Source organism: Camponotus vicinus, unplaced genomic scaffold, assembly GCF_025532165.1.
Source record: "Camponotus vicinus isolate PSW18456_S1 unplaced genomic scaffold, iyCamVici1.0 SCAF_4, whole genome shotgun sequence".
In the NCBI taxonomy this organism is placed as follows: Eukaryota; Metazoa; Arthropoda; class Insecta; order Hymenoptera; family Formicidae; genus Camponotus; species Camponotus vicinus.
In genome coordinates, this window is record NW_028141976.1 from 20,442,110 (window position 1) to 20,465,374 (window position 23,265).

The 23,265-nt window shown below is 36.0% G+C and overlaps 3 protein-coding genes across 7 annotated transcripts in view; 1 reads left to right on the forward strand and 2 right to left on the reverse strand.

The window, feature by feature from the left end:
• Positions 1-23,265, reverse strand: part of Rg (A kinase anchor protein rugose) — a 333,149-nt gene that overhangs the window by 205,974 nt on the left and 103,910 nt on the right. The gene's annotated exons all lie outside the window — the stretch shown is intronic.
• Positions 1-23,265, forward strand: part of Septin2 (septin 2) — a 175,148-nt gene that overhangs the window by 44,638 nt on the left and 107,245 nt on the right. The gene's annotated exons all lie outside the window — the stretch shown is intronic.
• Positions 3,734-8,373, reverse strand: LOC145970750 (uncharacterized). Its single transcript, XM_083097673.1, has 3 exons — positions 8,088-8,373; positions 6,662-7,838; positions 3,734-4,850 (listed from the first exon to the last, which is right to left on the reverse strand). The coding sequence occupies exons 1-2, from the start codon at positions 8,203-8,205 to the stop codon at positions 6,676-6,678; spliced, it is 1,281 nt and encodes a 426-aa protein (XP_082953799.1). The 5' UTR covers positions 8,206-8,373; the 3' UTR covers positions 3,734-4,850; positions 6,662-6,675.

Here is a 23,265-nt window from a genome sequence, read left to right on the forward strand (position 1 = left end):
GGACGAAAATAAACGAAGATTTGAAAGAGCGTGTTCCTCCAAGGAACGAATTAAATTCAAACTCGTCGGAAGATACGCGGTCACTATTGTCCAGTACCATTCTAGTGCCACTCTTATTCGCCCTGTAACAAAGTGAAAACGCGCGAACAAAATAAGAATAATCGTTCCGGTATTCCGCAATTTATTCCGACGGAATTTAAAGCTTTATCCTCGACACGGGCAATGATAGAGACTTGTACTTGTTAAAAGCAGCTTAAAAGAATGAGTATGAGAGTATTCAGTCCTTTAAAGTGACATACGTCATGATTGCGTTGCAAAAAATGAACACAAAGTACATTTGATAATTTATGTTTCAATTCATAGACGTATATGCTTTCGTTATATACGGCTATTTGTACTTGTGAAAACGAGAAATAAATCTATGAGAAGCGTAGTCATTGCTGTAGCTTTTTCATCTTTTTGAAGAATGAATGTAATGAAATTCTTCTCGCGTTAATGGCTAGGTAGTAATTTCATTTTATCGAGAAAAGAAGTTAAATAATTCTATTTCCGTCTGTTATATAATATACCGTGTAATATACTCCATCTTTAAATTCTCTAAGAAAAGGATTATTAATAAACTACTTTAACAGTACAATACAAAAAATTTTTCACTTCCATTTTATGTTTCCCCGAATAGATTTCTTAAGAATATCGTGTACAAATAATCAAAAGTGTACAATATTAAAAACTAATATTATAATATTAATATTAATACTTTTTTCAATAAATTTATTTAATTTAGCAATAAATTTACTTAATTTTCAATAAATTTGTTTAAATTTATTTAATTTAGCAAAAAATATTATAATTTCTAGCATACACACATTAATCGTGTTATTTTAACATTTCACGTGTAATTGCACAGATATTAAATTATCCTTAAATATATTAAATAATTACAAAGACACAAAATGTGATTACACATTTATACGCAATGATGTAAAATTATTCATGAAATATTTAAGTAATTTCAATTAGACCTCAATGCGACGCGGAGACCCGCCAATAAGAAGCGTAAACTTTTTTAATTAAAGGGCTGTCCCCGGAGTTTTAAATGAGTTAGTGACGCTGACGCGAATAGTGGAGGGAAAGTGAATAAAGCGTGTGCGAAAAGAAGAAGAAGTAGAAGTCAGATAAAACGGAACAGTAATGGTGATACAACGATAGGACCATGATAGAGGAAAAGAGAAGCTTCGAGTCAAGTATCTCACTGCGGAAGGTTCATTCTATGTTAAAAAGAGAGCTACGATTATCATAACATCGCTCGATTTAATTACCGCAACCAATTAAATCCACTGCAGAAAGCCTTTGTGTCGATATTTACGATAATATACGAGAATATCGATTATTTGATACAGTATAATATCTTTGACTATATGTACAACTCTATAATTTCAGATATATAAAGTTTAAAATTAAAATATATTATTATTCTTTTTCCTCTCAGTGAAAAACATTATAACTCACATTTGAACGACTTAATGTAAATATTGTAAAATATCTTGATTATATCTATCTATAATTTCAAACTGATTTTTAAATAATATTTAATAATATTTAGTATATAATATTTAATAATATTTAACATATACATTTTCTGGTATACATTTACTGGTTATCAAATTGTACATAATATTAAAATTATAAATTAAAGTTACATGTAAAATTTATAAAATAAAGAGAGGCGCATTCTAATTAAAATTATATTTTGTGTATTTCATGTTGATACATGACGCATTAAAAATTACTACATCTACCTTTTCTAATTGCAAACAATAAAGTAGAAATGCGAATAGATACAATAGGTTATCCCGTTGGTATATGCGAAACTCTGGAACAAAGCTATTGGGATATTACTGATCTCATTAAAAAGTAAGTGTCTACCGACGTTACGCCGTATATACGACGATACAGCATCCAGAAAGGAAGTTAATGGCTAAAACAACAACTCGGTGTATTACCAACCTCGTTATGCACGAAATTTTTCTACAAAGCAAGAAGGAAAAGAAAATGTTACTAATTATAAATAACAGCGTGTGGGAGATAAAGAATGCGTCACAAGAATTGTTAAAAAGTGAACAATTTTTATTTACTTTATGAATTTTATTCTTTTTTTATATTCTTAGAAAGAAAAAAAATATATATATGTATATTATATATATATATATATATATATATATATATATAATAAGTTTAAAAACAATTAATAAATGTAAATTATAAATTTATAAAATTCACTGAGAAGTTAAATTATTGTTTTGAGTAATTATTGTTTTAAAATAACGTACAATTTTTCACAATTTTATCTTCATAAAAAGTTAAATAAACGTATAAATTTCTCAAATGCTATTCTGTCTGCATTACATTTGTTCATATTTTGTTTAAGAAATATATAATCGGAAATCTAAAGAAAATGGACGCTGAATATTCATGATACGCTACTGAGACACGATTCTTAAACACGTATATAAGTACTTCAACAAGATAAAATGAAGTATCTACATGCGTAAACATATTTTACCTCTTTTGTAATTTGATATATTCATAAAAAATGATATTTTATACATAAAATACTTCGTAACAATTGTGTGCAATTAATCAACATTGCTATTAATTAAATAATCTATTTATTCTACATTAATCAGAATTATAACATTAGATTTATAACAAAATAAAATCAACAGAAGATGAAAAATCTGTTAATTCATGAAAGGCATTATTATAATCTTCATAGTAAAAAAAATGTCATGGATAAAATGCGGTCGAACACGATTATCTTTCTTAGTTTTATTCACACGTCGATTGTCTCCTATTCAATGAGCTTCTGCGCTTGAGAGATTTATTAAAAAAACTTAGATGCAATTTTTAGTACGCTCATAAGAAAGTTGTCCCATTTTTGCTAACGTGCATGAAATTCTTTAACAATGTTCTCAATAAAATAAAAGAGGTATTTCGTGAAATATGCAACGACGAATGTTTTAGACAAAACATATACAACAGAAATGCTCGTGGAATGGACGTTAAAAAAATAAGTTTTAAAAATTTTAAAGTTTTAAAAGTTTAAAATTTCGAAAAAGGACTTTACACATAGGAAGAATATTACATTGAAATATATGTATCGCTGATAATATCAATACTCGTATATTTGCATATTTTTGTATCAAAATCAATCATCAATACAATCATATAGAGATTAATAATTCTTTAGTGTCGAGTTTTTTACTTTATGAAATACAATTAAGGATTGAACGAACTTACCTAAGTGATGTTCAATCATGATTGTATGAGCCGCCTCTTCCGAAGAGATCATATTTGTAGTACCTCCCACTTACCACAGTGTCGCCACAAGCTTCAAAGCTAGGGAAAAAATTTCCCCCGCGGCGCGGTCCACGCGCCCTGCGTATATCTATCTATGTTCATTCTTCAAAGCTCTGCCGTAACTTCTATTCGGGTATCTCCCTCGAGATAAATGGGAGGGAGGGACTGATCTCTTCGGAAGAGGCGGCTCATACAATCATGATTGAACATCACTTAGGTAAGTTCGTTCAATCCTTAATTGTATTTCGCGCCTCTTCCTCAAGATCATATTTGTAGTGTTTAAAGTCGGTTACGGCAGTAGTATTTCGATAGAAAAAACATTATTATAAATAATGCCGTCCAGGATGGAGAAAGAAAGAAATAAACAAAAAAATTATAGTTTTACATTATTAAACTGTTTTTTTTTTTTTCAATCTTAATGACAAAGTTGTAGCTGTATTAGTCTCTCTAATTTCCAGCAACCTTACAAGCTATATTACAGCCTCGGTTTCTAAAACTGCTTCCGCAAATTGCGTGTTCTCCGCAATGACGCAACGATTATAAAAACGCGCGAACGTTTCAGAGTCTTTTGACCAGCCCGCGGTTTTTCGTATTTGATCGATATTTACTCCGTGACGTTTTGCTGCAGACGTCGATGCATGGCGTGTGCTGTACGCCGAGAAAATATTAATATCTATACCGCTTTTGCACATGACCTTTTTTATCCACCGACTAATCGTCTGCGCGCCTATTGCTTTATGCGGTTTTTTGAATGATATAAATAATTTGTTTACCAATCCGCGTATATTTTTGGTTTTTTCTAAATATATTAACAATACTGTAGCAGCGCAGATAGCTTTATCCTGCGTAAAAAAAGGTAACCTCAACACCGGCTGGTTTTTATTTTGGCCGGATGTCTTTATTCTGTCCGGAATTTTTATCTCCAACGTATTTTCGTTTGCTCGATAAATATTCCTTATATCGATCACCGCTAGGGTCTGCATACGATGCCCTGTGACTAGGGCGAGCAAGGTCACTAATTTTAATGTTAAAGATTCCAAACTTAATTCTCTATTTGGGTACCAACTCGATAGATGTCTTAAAACGATTTTAGGATCCCACGTCGAATCATATCTGGGAGCAGCCGGTCTTAATTTTGCTACACCTCTAAAAAGACGCTGAACTTTTTCGTCTTTTCCCAGTTCTGGTCCCACGATTAACGAAATTGCTGATCTATAACAGTTTAGTGAGCTGAGTGATGCTTTCTTTTTGAACTCTTCCGTAAGAAAAGATAATATGTTATTCGTGGAACCAGAAAATGGATCGATTTTTTCTTTTTTACAAAAATTCTACCACTTCTTGAGACCGGAATCATACTGTCGGAGCGATGATTCTGATAACGACGCTATTAATATATCAACCGATTCCAGTGGAACTTCCTTTCGGATGAAAGCTTCCCTGATAGCTTGCCGGCCACCAATGAAAGCCGATGCCACAAAGGGTGTGTTTCTCTGTAAGAAGATCGTATCAAATTTTCATTCGGCTGAAAAATAATGGGCTCAGCGTCAAGTAATGATGAAAATAAAGGGAACCATGGTTGTGCCTCCCAATATGGCACCACCACAATGCCATTTAATCCCTCATACTCAATTTTTCTTAAAACTTTTAATATTACCGAGAAAGGAGGAAAGGCATAAAAAAGAAATCGTTTCCATTCCAGCGTAAATGCGTCAATGGCGATAGAGCCAGGATCTTTCCGCCATGACACGTACCGACGACATTTAGCGTTCGCCCTTGAGGCGAACAGGTCAATTTCTGGTTGTCCAAAAACTTTAACTATCTTTTGGAAGGCGCTATCATTCAATTCAAACTCTGTTTCCGGTTGTAGTCTCCGTGACTCATAATCTGCTTCAACGTTCTCTTTGGAAGGGATATAGGATGCCGAAATCCAAATTTCCCTTCGCTCGCACCATTGCCAAATTTCCCTGGCAAGGGAACTAAGACCTTCGTAACGACTGTCTCTCATGCGGTTAATGTATGCAATTGTTGATGTATTATCTAAGCGTAACATGATATTACAACGTCGCCTGTTACTTGCGAAGCACTTCAAACCAAAGAACGCTGCCATAAGTTCTAATAGATTGATGTGTAAACCTAAATCTTCAGCCTTCCAATACCCATGACTACGCTGATTTTCGCAAAAAACGCCCCATCCCGTAAGAGATGCATCAGAAAATATTTCTAAATTATAAACGGGTTCGGTCATTGGTGCGCACGCAAGTAGAATGTTCTTTTTCCACCATGCAAAATCTTCCTCTAGCTCTGTCGAAAGGCTTACTATTGCATCAAAATTATTCTGATTTTCTTCCAACGCGCGAAGTCTCTCCTTTTCGAAGCGTCTCACATAAATCATCCCGTACTTTAAAGCCGGACACCGAGAGACTAACGTGCCTACGAACGCTGCTAATTCTCTTATCGTGCAATACGATGTTTTAATAAATTTATTCAATAAATCCACCGTTCGATGTATTTTTTCCTCCGGTAACTCTATAGACATCTTTTCTGAATCAAATATCAAGCCTAAATATTTGCATCGCTGAGTAGGAACCGTAAGACTTTTCTTTTTATTAATTATGAAACCTAGCTCCTGTAACAGTGTAGCTGTTTTCTGGATATTATCAATACATTTTTCGTACGATCTTCCTATAACTAAAATATCATCCAAGTAGAACACCGAAATAAGCCCGCGTTTTCTTAAGTATGCTGCTACCGGTTTCAACAGTTTTGTAAAAACATACGGTGCCACGTTCAGACCGAAAGGCAAGCAAGTAAACTCAAACAATTTTCCTCTGTATAAAAAACGCAAAAATTTTCTATCCTTCTTTTTTATTGGTACGAGATAGTACGCGTCTTTTAAATCTAGTGTTGCCATATAGTCATGGGGGCCGATTAATCTTTTTGCTACTTTCCAATCTTCAATTTTGAAGTGCTCCGCTGCAACAAACTCATTTAGTTTTTTAAGATTCAATATTAATCTATGTGTTCCATCCTGCTTAGGAACCAAAAATATGTTTGACAAAAATTGACCTTGTGACGGAAAACAATCACTTACAATCGCTCCTTTATCAATTAGCTTATTAATTTGTTTATCGAGTCATAATTTTTCTTTGTCAGACCACGTGCGTTCAACCGGATAGCTCTTCTGAGTCGGCGGGGACATAAATGGAATTTCATAACCCTGAATCCATTGTCGGACAGAATCCTTGGTCACTTTTGACCATACGTTACTAAAAAATTTTAGTCTACCCGCTGGTCTACCTACGCTTGCTGATGCTCTTAATGCCGTCTCCTGTACCGATCTCTGGTCGACTCCCTGCGATGTGACGTCTTCCTCACATCCGAGCTGCTGAACGTTCTGCGATGGCTGCTGGGGGATGTTTTGCATTGCCCGCCGGACGCCGCCGTTCGACTCTTGTGTAACTGTTGACGCGGCGGGCCTTTCACGTTTTTTGTGTTCCTCTGTGTGATGCTCTGCTGCGAAGATCTTTGCGGAGGTTTTAAGGTCTTTGTTGTTTTTTCGAGGTTCTTTGCTACTTTTATTTTCTCCTCCAAGTCACCTCCGAATAGCCACTCGTCAACCGACGTGTTTGACAGCGTTGTTTTCATAGAAACGTTTAGATTGGCCATGATAATGTTCTTTCTAGCCAGGGACTCGTCCCTATGAATTGAAGCGAGAAGCCTACCACCATCGCTTAGCTTCTCGAGTAGTTCGAGCTTTCCAGGAATATCCGTTTTGAGCGTGATTGAAATTGCTTTTCCTACGGCGCCCAAACATGCCGCAACACGCTCTTGTTTCTCAACAATACGTCTGTCTCTTTTTATTGTCGATTCTTGTACCGCTGCAGTGATTTCAGCGTTTAGCTTGGGAACCGCTATAAAATCGCAATTTTCCGGAATCGGATACTTTTCCAAAAGTGATTTGACTTCCTCCGGCGGGAGCCCTTTCTTTACAATTTCCGACCAGCGAAGAGCTACATCCTTATGAACCGCCGCTGCTGTCTTTTTGTCTGATTCTAGACGGGCCCCTATCACGTCTACTATTTCCTGTTGAAGTTCGATCTCGTGCTCTAGTATCTCTTGCGGGGCGTCGTTTGGAGGATCTGCCGATAATGCTTCCGGCGTCTTGTTATCTGACGGTTCGACTGCTAAGGCCTCCATAGCCTGTGTTGCGTCGTCCCTTCTCGACTCATGGTTATCAAGAATATTTTCTCTCGCCTCTAGTATCTCGTTGATACTAGGCGACGTGTGTCTTGATATAGATCGAGATCTTGAGCGTCTAACTGACGAATAGCTCAATACAGATCGAGCTGCTGAACTCCTGGGCGAGTATGGGGGTGCTGACCGTTCTCTATGCGGCGAATATCCCGACAAGTATCGGAACGGTGAGCGTCTTCGAGACGCCAAGCGTCTCGACACCGATCGAGACAAAGAGCGATCACCTGTGAAACCACAGTTAGTTAAACTTGTTATGTGGGTTCAATCCAATCTGTCGTTTTTCGTCAAACGAAAAAACGCACTCCCAAGGAGTGTCAGAATTGACAGGCCCTACGAGTCAAACCCGCGTGGTTATGGCCTTTTTTTTTTTTTTTTTACGAAGAAATTGTGCTTTTCAAAAAGCTTCATACGTAACGATCAAATCGCTATGGTAATCACTGTTCTGGTAAAAGTGAGGTTAGCTCTCTACTTACGACGCTCTTCCTTCTGTCGATCCAGTATTTCCTCCAATCGTTGAATTTTTCGTCGAAGCCTTCTGTTCTCCTTATCCTCATCGAGCGATGGTCTTCTCCTTTTTTCTTTCTTTCCCATATTTTACGCAAACGATGTAACGACACTGACACAAAGCGAAAGAATGAACATAGATAGATATACGCAGGGCGCGTGGACCGCGCCGCGGGGGAAATTTTTTCCCTAGCTTTGAAGCTTGTGGCGACACTGTGGTAAGTGGGAGGTACTACAAATATGATCTTGAGGAAGAGGCGCGAAATACAATTAAATGAAATTGTAAATTAATAAATGGAATTTTCCCGTTTTTGCATGCATATTCAGAGCTCTATATGCACGAGCTATAATTAAATTCGACAAACACATTTATATCATGGGATAGAGAAGTTAAATAAATACAAAGTTAATACCGTTGATATTAGCAAAATGTACGAATATTAAACGAATATTACAGTAAATTTGTTGAAAATAGATGAATAGCTTGACATGCAGCTTTTGTATCGTATTTTGTTAAAAATATTTCGACAAAATTACAAAAATGTATCACGAATACGGAGAAGTACACGATCGCGCGCGTAAAGCACATAATACATAAAATCATGCACATTGTAAAAAGATCGATAATGTGAAACACGGTATTTAAAATATCTCGATGAAAGCTATCGCTTAACATGTTTACGATATGAAATTTGTCAAACACAGCTACCTATTTGCATAAACATAAAGGACATAAAAGCATACGCGCACGAATATGGAGCCATATAATATAGATGAACATTAGCATAAAAACTAAAAATATTAAATCTTTTTGACACAATATATATGTTTCGACATTTTCGTATTAGTTATTTGATTTTTATGTTTTGTCTATCGTAAATATTTGAACATTTATAAAACTAAAATAAAATTATATAAAACATAGCTATAGCGCTATGAATTATGAACATGATTCTTAATCCCGTCTGGAAAAATAATTAATAATTAACTTAAAAAGATATTCATTTCTTTATCGCAGTTATAATGATAATTCATATTGGCGTGATCGAGTTAGACAATTTCCCGGTACAGCAAGACTTTAATTAATTGAATTGTTCGCCCCTGTTCAAAGACCCACAATTATTCCGCAGATATAGATCGTGATGTTATTCGACCTGAATGTTTATCCTACTGTGCGTGCCCTACGGTCTTTCTTAATGGAAGATAGATACGGAGTGAGAAAATTCAAATGTAGACTTATAATTCTAAAAAAATCACTATTCAAACGTAGAAATGAATGAAATATAATACAAGCGTGCAGTATGCAAAGACAATTTTTAGCGGATTTGATATTTTATAATTTCTAAGATAATATATTCAAATTCTTCGCTACCATATTTTTATCTTACATTAAAAAATATATCGTTCATTTTATACATTTATCCGCTATATTTATCGTTTGTTGTGACAATGTCAAATCACTTTCGTGTTTGCCAAAGACATTTTGTTATCTCGCATATGCGCACGTATGTCAGAATTAGAATTTATAATTAGAATTTATAATTAATTACCGTCGCATGTTAGAATTTATAATTAATTACCGTCGTATGTAGATTATTCTATGCTTTGCAAAGGCTTTCTTATGCAAGAAGGAGAGATAAAAGTAAACATACACGCTATCTTTCGTTTGTGGACGACCAGAAAAGCGCTGTAGGGTATGCTGTGCCTCTGGAAACGAGGTCAAGCGCCCCGTGTGTGATACGACGACCGACAAGACCACAGAATCGCAAAAGATGCTTTCTATCATAGTTTATGTAAAAATTTTACATATCATCCATAATCTCTTATGTAGTTTATATATCATTGCTGCCTATTGCAGATGCACAATGATAAATAGTTGTCCGGTTTTTCAATTATTCAGATTTCTCTGTATAATTCATTTTGGTCGGACGTCGTGCTATCGACTTTAAAGTCTAAGAAACCACGAGAAAGATTGGCGAGGCACGATAAATATGCAGCGTTTCCTCTACGACATCTTCAACTACGTCGAGGGCGACCGAATTGTGCTTGAATTTTGTGGGCGAGCGCGTCGCGCTTGGTGTGCGCGAAAGGTTTGGTGTGCACCAAACAAAAAGAGAAAAACGGAAGTGAAGGGAAATTGAGAAAATCGAGAAGAACCAGGTTAGAAATTCTACGGAAGTTTTAAGTTTCTAGAACGGGAAAACATCGCTGCAAGACACTTGGCCGGGAATCGCTTAATTGGCTCGTCCTAAAACGTTTTAAAACGCGGCACAAAAGTATGTCAGTGCCGTTTCAAAAACAACTTTCTACAAATTTTCCAAATAGTAATTTCACCACTATTGCCACGATTAAATTACTATGATTAAAGAATATGCGATGTGCACAATGCACTTCCTCCTTGCGATTCACTCCCCACAGCGACTCGCTGTCAGCGATGCTAAAAGGCACTTTTAAGTTTTTTCTTAAGCAATTTTTCTCGCGGCCGTTATTCTATATATCAATGCCACTTTCGCGGCATAAAATCTCGTACAATAAATTTCATATTTATGCAATCCGCCTTCAGTGTTCAAAAATAACTTTTTCGCCTTAGCAGCGGAATACAAATATTTACGTAAGCCCGGAGGAAGCATAGGAAAGAAACACCGTCTCTCTGAATTCACTGATTTAATGTTCACGTCCGGCTGCCTAACGCCTACGTTATAACGCTTATATTATAACGCTAGAGATACTGGGATACGAGTAAAATTAAGTGGGCGTGTATAACAGAATTTTAATGGACTTATATATAGTATTTATAAAATAATTGCTGCATTTTGTACAAATTTAATATACATGTTATTAATAAATTGCAATGTATAAATATAATGTATAAATTTAATATACATGTAATATATATATATATATATATATATATATATATATATATATAATACATGTAAATTTAGTACACATGTAATATGATTCACAACTAACGTACATTTTCAGCTATATGTCTATATCATTTCACAAATTTGAAATAAATTTCCTCATACAAAAGATAAATGTATGTAAGAATTTTTTATATGTCTATTTCTGTGAACAATTAATCTTCAATATTAAATCGTTTAATAATTAAATATCAATTTAAATTCGAGTCAATACAGATTTTAGAATATTTCTACAATATATTTTCAATTTGAACGAGTTATTCAATTTCATTTAATAAGAAAAGATTTGCATAAAATTAAAAAAAAATGCAGTGATTAAAAATACAAAAATTTTTAATGAATCAAGTCGGACATTACAATGCGTTGACATAAAATGTTGAGATCGCATGTAAATGTTGGTACAGTTAAGTATCTGTTGCACGAGTGAGCAAAGAATTATCAAAGAGAGTCAATTCAATATGTCCGAAACTTTAATTATAAGATTGTAATAGTCAGAAATCTCAACCAACTTGTCAAACCTAATGCAAGTTCTCTATCAAGAACGAGCTATCGGTGGCTGTCTATAGAAGGACGATACTACTCCCGTCACGCACTCTTGACTTAATAGCTCTTTCAACAGCGAGCACCGAGTTTGCCGAAGGTGCACGTTGTATTTCACCGTCGCCAATTTCCGGTTTCGTTCTATAGAATCGCGTTGGCAAAAGCAATGTCGTACGGCCAGCGAGTCAGATATATGTGTGCAGCAGCCAGAACGAGAATCAATAAGGAGACAAAAGAGAACGAAGGTAAAAAGAGTCATTCGATGTAATGTAATATCAACGCAAAAAAATACCTTTAATAAGCCTCGCGCAAATAACTTGATAAATGAGATCAAAACGCGCTGAAATTTTAGTAGAAAGACTCTCTAGTCTATCGATCATTTTTCTTTAATATTCTCTGATGAATGTGAAGATGATTTGTGATGAATGTTTGTGAAATTGATTTTCCTATATAGAATCTTTTATGTAGGTATCTATATGTAAAACGCGTTTTACCTGATCATTTTTAAATTAAAAAGGACGTATATTATATATTAAATCTCTGCACTTTATTAATATATTCTCATATTATATAACATGGAATTCATCAAATTTTATTCGGAACATTCCATCATTATGGAATTTCTGTTACGTATTGATATCGTTATATTAATAAATCACGATCGATGTTGTGCAACTCTCGCGACCAGCGTTTATAATGACATAGTAACAAGTATACAGAATGTGTCCTCTCGTCGTATATGAGCGTCGACTCTCATATTTGTGCTCACAATCGAGCGGTACGACCAGCGCACGATCACGCAATTACTGAACGTTGTAAACACGTCCATCGGCTCGTCGGCCAATATGAATGGAAATTAATTGAGGGCCGTGGATAAAAACGCTTGGTCGCTGCACGGCGTCGGTGATGGTGAATGGCGACGACGGGACTGAACAGTTCGCCGACAATGCTCGTTGTTACGCCTCGGTAAATAGATACAAGCGCGGCCTCAATGGATCGACATTTTCGCAAATCACAAAGCTCGCATCGCACATTTTCATGGAACACTTGGAGGATCGTTATTTAAATCTCTTGCTCTCGTATGACTGCTATCAGGAGATATTTCCATATTCGCAATAGCTACATACGTATTGCAATTTCATTTACTCGCTAAATGTGAAAGATTTGAATATTCAAAGCGAATTCTAGAAACAATCGATTTTATGTACATTAATATAAAATTTATCTGTAAAAATCTTTTAGAGTCTTAACACTTTGCGCAAACGCAAAGCCGCAGTGTATGAACGCGAAAGTAACACGCGAGACGAGGGAAGAAGAAAAATGCTCTCTCCTGAGACAAGCGAATCGTATCTCACCGACCTCATTGTTATCCGACCGAGAGAGGGAAACGGAAAGACGAGAAGCAGAAATAGAGTCTGGAATGAAAGTTGTGAAACGCCAACGCGAGAAAATATAAACAATAGGCTAAATTGCGAGCCATCAGTTCTACATCGATGCATATTTTTCAGTAAAAGTTTTACTGCAGAATACACTCGTATCTAAATTTTTGTTCAGCAAAGTTTTTCTATTTCAATGCACTTTTTGTAGATGTCGACTATTACCATGTTATATTATTGTGTAATTTTATAAATTTAACATATTAATAATAGGAATTTTTTTATATAAAAAAGAAACAAATAAAATATTAGTTTTCTCTGCATTTAAAGAATCAATTTCATTAAAAGAGTGTAAACATTTAATCAAAAACAAATGTAAATATAATTTCAATTTTAATTTCACAAGTAAATACTCTTGAAAATGACAGATATCTTAATATTGAGAGGTATAACAATAATATTAAACGATCCAGTATTAAAATTTTATAGCGAGTAATTTAATGAACAAATAACTGCGTTTATCGATATGACTGCATTCATTATTATTACTGCTATTGACAATGTGAGATAATTATGATAAATTGTCCATTGTGAGTGAAAGCTCAATGGACGGTATACACGGAATACACAACCAATATTATAGAATGATTATCGATAGATGACTAGAATGACTAGACGACTATTGATGTATTGATTAATTATAGACCACTAACGTTGATAGAATAATTATTGCCAGATAGAATTATCGTAAACTATCAATTTTTTATCTAATAGTAATACCGTCAAAAGAATATCTACCATATTGGGGATACGCCCCATACAAGTACGAAATTGCGAGAACAGTCGAGTTTCGTGAATAATTGTCGAACGAACGTCAGTCTAATACTTCGTAACGTCATTTAGAGGTAATTTACATCGATTTACGGTCCTGCTTCGCCCAATGCCGTGTCAATCCACTTTCTATAACGCACGATAATAGTGCGCACCGGCAAATACGCAGACATATCCGATACGTTATAGATAATCAATCATTCGCTAATGAAGATGCAATACGATGCGCACTGACGTAACGCACCTATCGATGTTACACACAGGCAGAGTGCGTTGGTTCAGGGATCTACTACAAGCACGACTGCACAGCCATACAAAGATGATGCTGGTTTATATCGGCTTAGCAGATTAAATGTCTTCATCTGATTCTGTCGAAGGGCTCTCCGATTTGAAACGTTACAGCATAAATAGAAATGGTTCAATCTTTTACTCGCGATATTCACTCGAGGAAATTTAAAGATATCGACTAATCGTACAAATCGATAAGTAAAATCGCAATTTTATTGCGATTTTTATTCGCTTTTGGAATATTAAAAAACATAATTTTAATTTTAAAATATAAAATATCAAAGGAAATTAAACTCGCGTTTATATGTGGAAAAATTTTGCTCCCATATTCGAGCAATATTTCGCGGATATTTCACGAACTCTCGATTATCATCATTTGCTCTTGAATGATTGATATGACCAATGAATTTCGTATACCATTACAATATTGACTTGGCGAATTAATTATTGAAATGAATTCATTAATAATATATTAGGAACGAGTGCGTCAAGTAACTTTACAGTTGATTATGTCAATTCCAAATACTTGGCGAGGAGTGTTTGTGAAAAAACAAATCGAGAAGATCGAGGACCTCTGTCAGGAAGAAGAAATTGAAAAATCTACAAGAATAATCGACTCCATTTGGATGACGTTAAACGAGTCAGGTAAATAATGTAATATTGCAGATCGATATTTACTCGGAGATATTCACCGGCAATAATTTGCTCTCGTTTCACGAACACGAATTACCTGATAAGTATGTACATATCGGAGATCGTGAGCAATTTAACCGATCCATGTAACAATGATATATTAAACAAGCAAATTGAGATTTTCCTCAAACGTTTGACATGGAAGAAGTCGCTTTAACGGATTTAAGAATGTCGGGAATGAGAATATGACGAAAATTCTTCTCGCTGAGATTAAAAACTTATACCGTGTCTCCTTCGACGCTTTTAATGCGGCGTCATCGCAATTTGATCAGACCGTGCACGAGCGTAAAATCGAATTTGCATTTGCTTCAGTAATGTATTCTCTGATGGAAAACACGTAGCTTATTCCGTAATAACGTTCGGAATAATATCGAATTTGAAACAAGCTGCAGTAACTTTATGAAGATCGAGTTTTTTCTCAGCCAGGGCGCTTACTTATTCCGAAAGTTAAGGTATTAACCGGTAGTCTACTGTTAAACGTTTGTTACGGCTAATTAGCATACCCAGATTCACGGTGGGCGAGGGGAAGACATCAAGGATATTGTTAAACCACGAATGGAATAGTAATTGCCTTCTCGAACAGGAGCATATGCTCCGCATGACTCGACCCCGTCGAAGCATTGTCGACGTGTCTGGAAACGTCGATGCAACGCGCTCAGAGATTGGGCTTTTTGAAGCAATAAAGATAAGTACCGATATATATACGACACCGCAAACTGTGCAGAAGAAAGCAAGAATAATTTAAGATAATGTTATATGACGATTGTCGCGATGGAGGTCTAGATAATCGAATTAACGTCTCTATAAAACAGCAAGCATACTCATTCAGACGTGATAACTACGAGTAATCTCAAACGAGTGCTGAATTTGAATGAACGTCGAGAAGAGAGCACGAAGTAAAACGCGAAGAAGCCATTGAGAACATACAAGAATCTAACATAAAGATACAATAGCACCGCAGAAGGACATTTACGAGACGCGAACGCGAGTCACGTCTTTTGAGAGATATCTCGAAAACAGGAATTCACGTCGTTGCCGAACCCGGGCTACATTGTTGCGATGTAGTATCACGCGCGGCCCTCTACGTCTCTATGTCGTTTAATCTTCATTGACATGCGTGAGAAACGTCGCTTTAAAACCCGCCCCGCCTTCTATACGGGTTTTCCGTTCCCCGGTAGTATCGCCCATAAATTTCGCGGCGGGCCGACGCTTTTAGTACCGCATTACCCTTGCCATCGTGTCGCATCGATGCAGATCCGACGCTTTGAGACACGACGACCGGCGACAGCTTTCGATACGCTTTCGCACACAGCTTATGGTACACGCGCGCATAATTTTTCCTCTCTTCCCGCACTCTTCCCTTTTTCACCGAGCGATGCAGGTGAAACGATAAGCCCCCTTTTTGCATCGGACGGTCACTCAGGCGCCGAGGAAGTTTTATGTCTGCACAAATCAAGACAAAACTTGCTCAAGGACGAAGCGACGGACTTTAACTGATAGCTAGGATGGAAGAGTTTTACAGCACGGAGAAGCGAAGTTAATTGAAGCTTCATTAATTCGTGCTTTAGCAAAGTGGTCTCCCCAGAATGCCGAAGCGATGGGTGAAGCAGTGAAGGGGGAATGATGGAAATTCAGACTCGAAACAAAGCATATTTTCCTCCGCTCGGCTGCATCCCCTAGGATCTAGTGAGAAATGAAAATTGCGCGATGCAGAAAGTTTGCATTTAATCGCTTAACTTGCTACCTTTCCTCAGACTTGGCAAATTCTACGTCTCTAAGGACTAGACTGTCTAAGGGCGAGAGCAAAAGAGTTGTCTTTAGAGTTTCATCGCGATCTAATAAGCGTTAATAATTGTCGCACCGAACGCCGAATTGTTTGTCGTAATGAACTAGAGTTATCAAACTGTTTGCATCAGTTGTCGTTATTAGTCATTAAATGTTTCTCGATGCTTGCGATGCTAATATATAGTTATATACAGTACATCACAAAGAATACTAAATCTTGCGCAAAAAAAAAGAAAATATACATGTATATAAAATTTTCAAGAAATTCTAAAAATTATATGAAATAAAATTAAAAGGATCTTGCTTAAAACTTGGTCGTTGCATATTGTAATTAAAGTATGTTTCACTTTGATTGAATTTAGTCTTTGTAATGACAGCAACAGAAGATTCTTAAAAGCCGCAAGTTAACGATCCACTTTTCTCCCAGCAGTCTCTCGCGTACCAATTACACATTGAAAACAGGAACGAAATACAAGAGTGCACGGAATTGCTTTCTTGCGCCGGGAAAGAAACTAATTAAACTTTAGCGGGGAGAAGGAGAGAGGCGTTTTGTAATGGAATGCGAAATACATGACAGCAAAGACGACAAAAGGTAAAAAGAATGTCGGTTCAATCGCTAATTTATCGCGTTCGATTGTAATGAATTTCCGATATTAGGTTAATAAGCGACGGATGGAGAAGTAGCGGCTGTTCCGCCGTTAGTGAGCAAAAAGACAGAGTGCCGTTAACATCGCATTATACCCGTACCATGGACTATCGATATCTTCGACGCCGCATCAAAGCTTCGATGCCCTCCGAGCGATGCTTTTGCGCAAAAGCTAAAACAGACGCGGCAGCAGAAAATTACAGGTAATACTTAAGTTCTTCGCGCAGATAATATTGCGATAAAATTAAATTTTTGGAGAGCTTTGAAAGAGAGAGTCAGAATATGGCGTAGTAATATTCACGGGAAAGACGTTCTAAAATTCGTCTGCGATGCAGAAAACAGTCAGCCTCTACAAAATTATGTAGCGATCGAATTGCATTGAGAAGAAAATTTTATGAAGCCAAAAATCTCCTGATTTACATGAATTTTTATTTTGCAGTCTCTCAAGTCTTTTAATAGATCGATAAATCTTTTAAATCATTGCATCCCAGGCATCAAACTGTAGTCATTCAATATCAAAATTTGAAAATTTCAAGTCAACTGCTTCTAGTTGCATCAAAAGATGTATTTTTCACGCTTGGTTTTCTCCGCGAGTATGGTTGCCAGAGATAGTAGATTTGTTTTGAACGTGAAGCAATACGAGAGGAAGTTTCTGCTTGATCATCGATTTTCAAAAATAAGTCGCGACTATTCCAAGTGGAACCGCATAAATCGTGATCCGCGCGCATGAAAGTTCGCGCGAAAATAAAAACTCTCGCAAATACATGGGTCTCCTCGGAAATCTCGTTTCGGCGAGATCGATTCGTGCTAAACGCTTGGAGAAGACCGCGCAGGATTCAACAAAAGTACACCACTTTGTAACGTTCAATCGGTAGAAAAAGATGCTGCAGGAATATGCGCGAAAAGAATCACGCTTTTATTCTCAACCACATAACAAACATTATTACATTCTTAGAGAATCGAAAAGTTTCGAATATCAAGTTCTTCGATTTAATACGGAAAACTTCATCCGTCGTCATCCAAGTTCGACGTATGCGAATCCATAAGGAAGATTGTAAACCGATTTCGAATGTCGTTGAGTGTAGACGCGAACTTGGATCGAAAATTAAAACTTTTCTCATGAATAGTAACATCGTTCTATCTGCTGTTTCGCGTAACTTGTTTAGTCGAATAAGGCTTAAGTAGCATTATCGATATCTGATTAATCGATAAAAAGAAAAAAAACAACATGTTCCACAAAATTAAACTCGTACATCGCACTTTACTCTATAGCCATGAAAATTAAGAAAATCAACTGAAAAATAAATTTCATTTTAATAACAAAAATCATCTCGAAGAGCCATTTTATATAATTCTGATATATGGATATATAATATTGGAAATAAATAAATAAATAAATAAATAATAATATACAGGGTGCGCCAAAAGTCTGGATACACCTAAATGTCTCACAAACGGTGCATTTTAGAAAAAAATGTTTCAGGCAAAAGTTGTATGGTTTCAAGGTGGTATCATTGGTTTGACCTTGAAGAGTCATTTGAAGGTCACATGAAGGTCACTTCAATTTTTTTAAATGGAACACCTTATATATTTTTGCACACTCTTGTAGCTTATCTCGAGAGCTTTCCAAAACACTATAATTAAGTACATTTTCGTTAAGTACTTTTTGAGTTATGAGGCTTGAAATAATTTCTTAATTTTACATAAACCGTAAAATATCTTGTAAAATATTCATTTTTCGATTATCTTACCTTAATACTTTTATGTAGAAAATAATGAGAGGAATCAATTGGTGTAAAGAAAACACATAGTTGTTTTTAAGAAAAAATATGGAATTGTTAATTGCAAATTACATATTTTTTCTTAAAAACAACTATGTGTTTTCTTTACACCAATTGATTCCTCTCATTATTTTGTACGTAAAAGTATTAAGGTAAGATAATCGAAAAATAAATATTTTACAAGATATTTTACGGTTTATGTAAAATTAAGAAATTATTTCAAGCCTCATAACTCAAAAAATACTTAACGAAAAGGTACTTAATTATAGTGTTTTGGAAAGCTCTCGACATAAGCTACAAGAGTGTGCAAAAATATATAGGGTGTTCCATTTAAAAAAATTGAAGTGACCTTCACGTGACCTTCAAATGACTCTTCAAGGTCAAACCAATGGTACCATCTTATGGCCCCCTCGAAACCAAACAACTCTTGCCTGAAACATTTTTTTCTAAAATGCACCGTTTGTGAGATATTTAGGTGTATCCAGACTTTTGGCGCACCCTGTATATTAATCTTAATGGAAGTTGATGGATGATATTGCTCAATTGAATAAATTTTTACAGCAATAATGGCCTATATCGCGACAGGTATAATTTTGATGATATTAATTTTGGTAACTTTTCGTACGTCATTATTAAAGTTTAGACGTGTGATCCGTCACATAGATGCAACGATAATGCCGGATGCCAACCCGAACATGCGCGAAGCACGCAAATTAAAACTTTTTCCATGAATAGTAACGTCTCGCTTTGCCGCTGCGCGAAAAGTCGCTGATATTTTTGCTTTTGATTTTTTTCCTTTTTCTTCCGACGAGAGACTCGTATATTTCTGGTCTCCTCTCGCAACTCCTTCCGGGATGCGCAACGGGCCGGCGAATTAAAGATGCAGCTCACTCGATATGCAAAATAGGGGGAGCGCAAGAGCATGAAAGAGAGCAACCAGACCAAAACGAGAATAGGACAAGCACTCAGAGTGAACGAAGCACTAAGTGAAGATATTAAACGTGATCGAGAAGTAACAGAGAAAGTGCTTCAAATGTAAGAGGGTTAACCAATACAAGTAGCAGCGCACAATTTTTTCTTGTATTTTTCAATCTTTAAAGCATCGTATCATATTAAAGATATGTTTATGTTAAAATAATACATTAGAAATAATTATACAAAAAAGATAGAAAGTGTATTAATCTTTTTTTTATCAAACTCGAGTTTGAGATAAGAAAGCAAAGCACATAAAATTATAAATGTAGAGTTGATTTATGACAATTGATAGATTGAATGACCGTTTATATGTGAAAAATTTTTGCAGGACATAGAGGGACCGAATAATGATAACCTATCGCGAGATTTACCGGGATAAGTACGTGCCGGAACCCAGTATATGTAGGAGACATTAAATTTAATAAACTCGACACACAGCAACCCTTAATTTATCCATAACCTCCGCGATTGGATAGTTCTCACCGTAATGGATTCTAAAATTTTATTACGGTATTAACAACCCGACGCTATTGCTCGCAGATTGGATCGAGGCGCAAAGAATTATTACGTCATCCTTCTCTCAACTACCCTTCTGTCATCTCGAAGCTAAGCATAACACTATTAATCATATTGACATGGAGGGCTGATTAAGGCGCATAACCGGCCTTGTTTAATCTTGTTTATAGTTTTTACCTTAGTTTATATTGTATAGCAACGTCGCAACATTGTTATCATCTAATAACGTTCATCAGAATTCATAAGCATGATAGATGTCCTATTAAAATTTCTCTTTATACCGTTTCAAATTATTTCTCATATTTTTCACTCACCTGACTATCAATTTTTTAATAAATATTTAACGCAACTCGTGTGTGTATAATTAATTGATAACAAAAAAAAAGCTGTAGATTACGCGCGATGAAACTTTTGACTTCAAACAAATTCTACAAGAAGAAAAAGAATTCAATTTCTATAATATGCATCGCGTTCCCCCTTGAACTTTTAAATTGGATGATTCCGAATGTTGAATATTAACGCAGTCCAAAAACAATTTTAACTTTTACTCAAGCGATTTTCCAGTATACCTCGATTTTATATATTTTAATGCAAACAGTTCGCTCGCTTTTAATGCGGAAATTTTACGCGAATCACAGACTATTATATACCATGCAGATGGAATTGGCTCTTGTGAAGCTGACCGCCTCTAAAATTTTGCATAAGAATCGAAAAGTAATTAATAGTAGAAAACGTAAATCCGCTTAATGAGCGGCATGCTCGTGGACTATGCCCTATGTTACCGCGTGTATAAGCGCTAAGAGATACAGCATAACCCGCTTTTATAACAAACAAATAACTAGATGTGGTACAACATGGCGTGCTTAGCATCACTTTAAAATTCAATTTACCTCCGATGAATTACGTCGTAATTGCGTAACCGAGAATTACACAGGTTACCGATGTGCGATGATTATTTACAACAGGTTACAATCAGATCATGATTAAAACCGTATTAACAGTAAATTTTTTTTTTCATATTTTGTGCGTTTTACAATATTACAATTTTCATACATTAATGCAAATATTACGTGCGAGTTATATATGAAGCAAATCTATTAAATGTAATCGATTTTTTAACAATAAAATCGATTACGATTTAAATCCAAATAGATTGAGAGGAACAATTTAATTTTATACACCATTTGTAATTTTTATAATTTCTTGCGAAATTTAAGCATTATAAATACTTCGCGATACATTGGATATGGATTCTATTTTTTTCTATTCTCTAATATCTGTAGAGATGAAAGCAATGTGCCAATACACGCAAAATACAGTATCGTCCGGGATTACTTTATTATCCCATGACGTTACAGTTTTATATCGCGTTCGACGTCGATCCAGAGGTACCGAGAGAAATTCAACATTTCGCTTGGATGGAGGCATGGTTACACACGGCTATCGATCGGAGCCGCTCCATCGTAATGCAGCCTGACGCGCACTGGCCGAAATTGAATTCGTGCTTGTACACCGGGACAAAGGCCGGCCGATCCCAATCGTATCAAGCCCGTACGAAACAATAGTCGCGATTATCTGTCACAAATCTTCGTTTCGCCGGCCGTTGTTAGACGTCGGCGTTCCCGTGGACATTAAATACGCGGCTCCGGCGACATGCGACATAATGCGCAATCACCAGGAGATGATTTCGCGTTAGCGAAACGCTATTGTCGAAGCTGGCAGATGCATGGTAAAATTATCAATCGATTGCGTCGTATCAGAATAATTAACCGCCGCTACATCGCGCGCAATCATATATGAGCTTCGCGTTTCTGAAATTCCTGGCTTAAAATGCCAACGTACATATTGGATCGAACGACGTAAAAATTTTGCACGTAATTGTCGTAAATGGCACCGCAATGTGCATATCGGGATTAATCTTTCTCTGGTGCTTCCCCTCCGGTAATTCACTGCAAACTACATTTTGAAACTCATCTAGGAAAAGTGTCGTATGTGTCAGAATTCTCTCTTCTCTCTCTTTCTCTTCACAAAAGTTCATGTAATTACTCACAATTAGGCAGACGGGATAATTAGAATCATCAACGCACATTGTACGCTCATTAACGCGCATTATGAACCTAATCTGGATTCTGCTGAATAAGTAAAGAGCCGGAAGAGGAATGTATACATACATACATACATACATACATACACACATACACACATACACGCATACACGCATACACGCATACACGCATACACGCATACACGCATACACGCATACACGCATACACGCATACACGCATACACGCATACACGCATACACGCATACACGCATACACGCATACACGCATACACGCATACACGCATACACGCATACACGCATACACGCATACACGCATACACGCATACACGCATACATACATACATACATACATATATATATATATATATATATATATATATATATAAAAGAAACACATGTACATATATATATATATATATATATATATATATATATATATATATGTATATATATATATGTATGTACATGTGTTTCTTTTGGAAAGATGAAGATGGCAGGTTTGAGGGATGATAATCGAGCGGCAAGAATTTTAGACGCTAGGGAATACATGTGATCGTTATATACCATAATCTGAACAGCATCGTTCGCTATTCAATCTCATCAAAATTGACAGCGAAAAGACGCTTTCGGAAGAGAAAAATGATGCGGGTTGTCGTTGACTGATGACCACCGCACTTTTTGTCGCATAAACACAGCATGATAATGCAATATCCACATCAATGGC

What these genes read in the sequence shown, in the direction of transcription:
- LOC145970750 (XM_083097673.1), bottom strand. Translation starts at nt 8,205, where the DNA reads ATGGGAAAGAAAGAAAAAAGGAGAAGACCATCGCTCGATGAGGATAAG. An exon ending in TCGACAGAAGGAAGAGCGTC is followed by an intron (nt 7,839 to 8,087) that starts GTAAGTAGAGAG and finishes GTGGTTTCACAG; the next exon opens with GTGATCGCTCTTTGTCTCGA.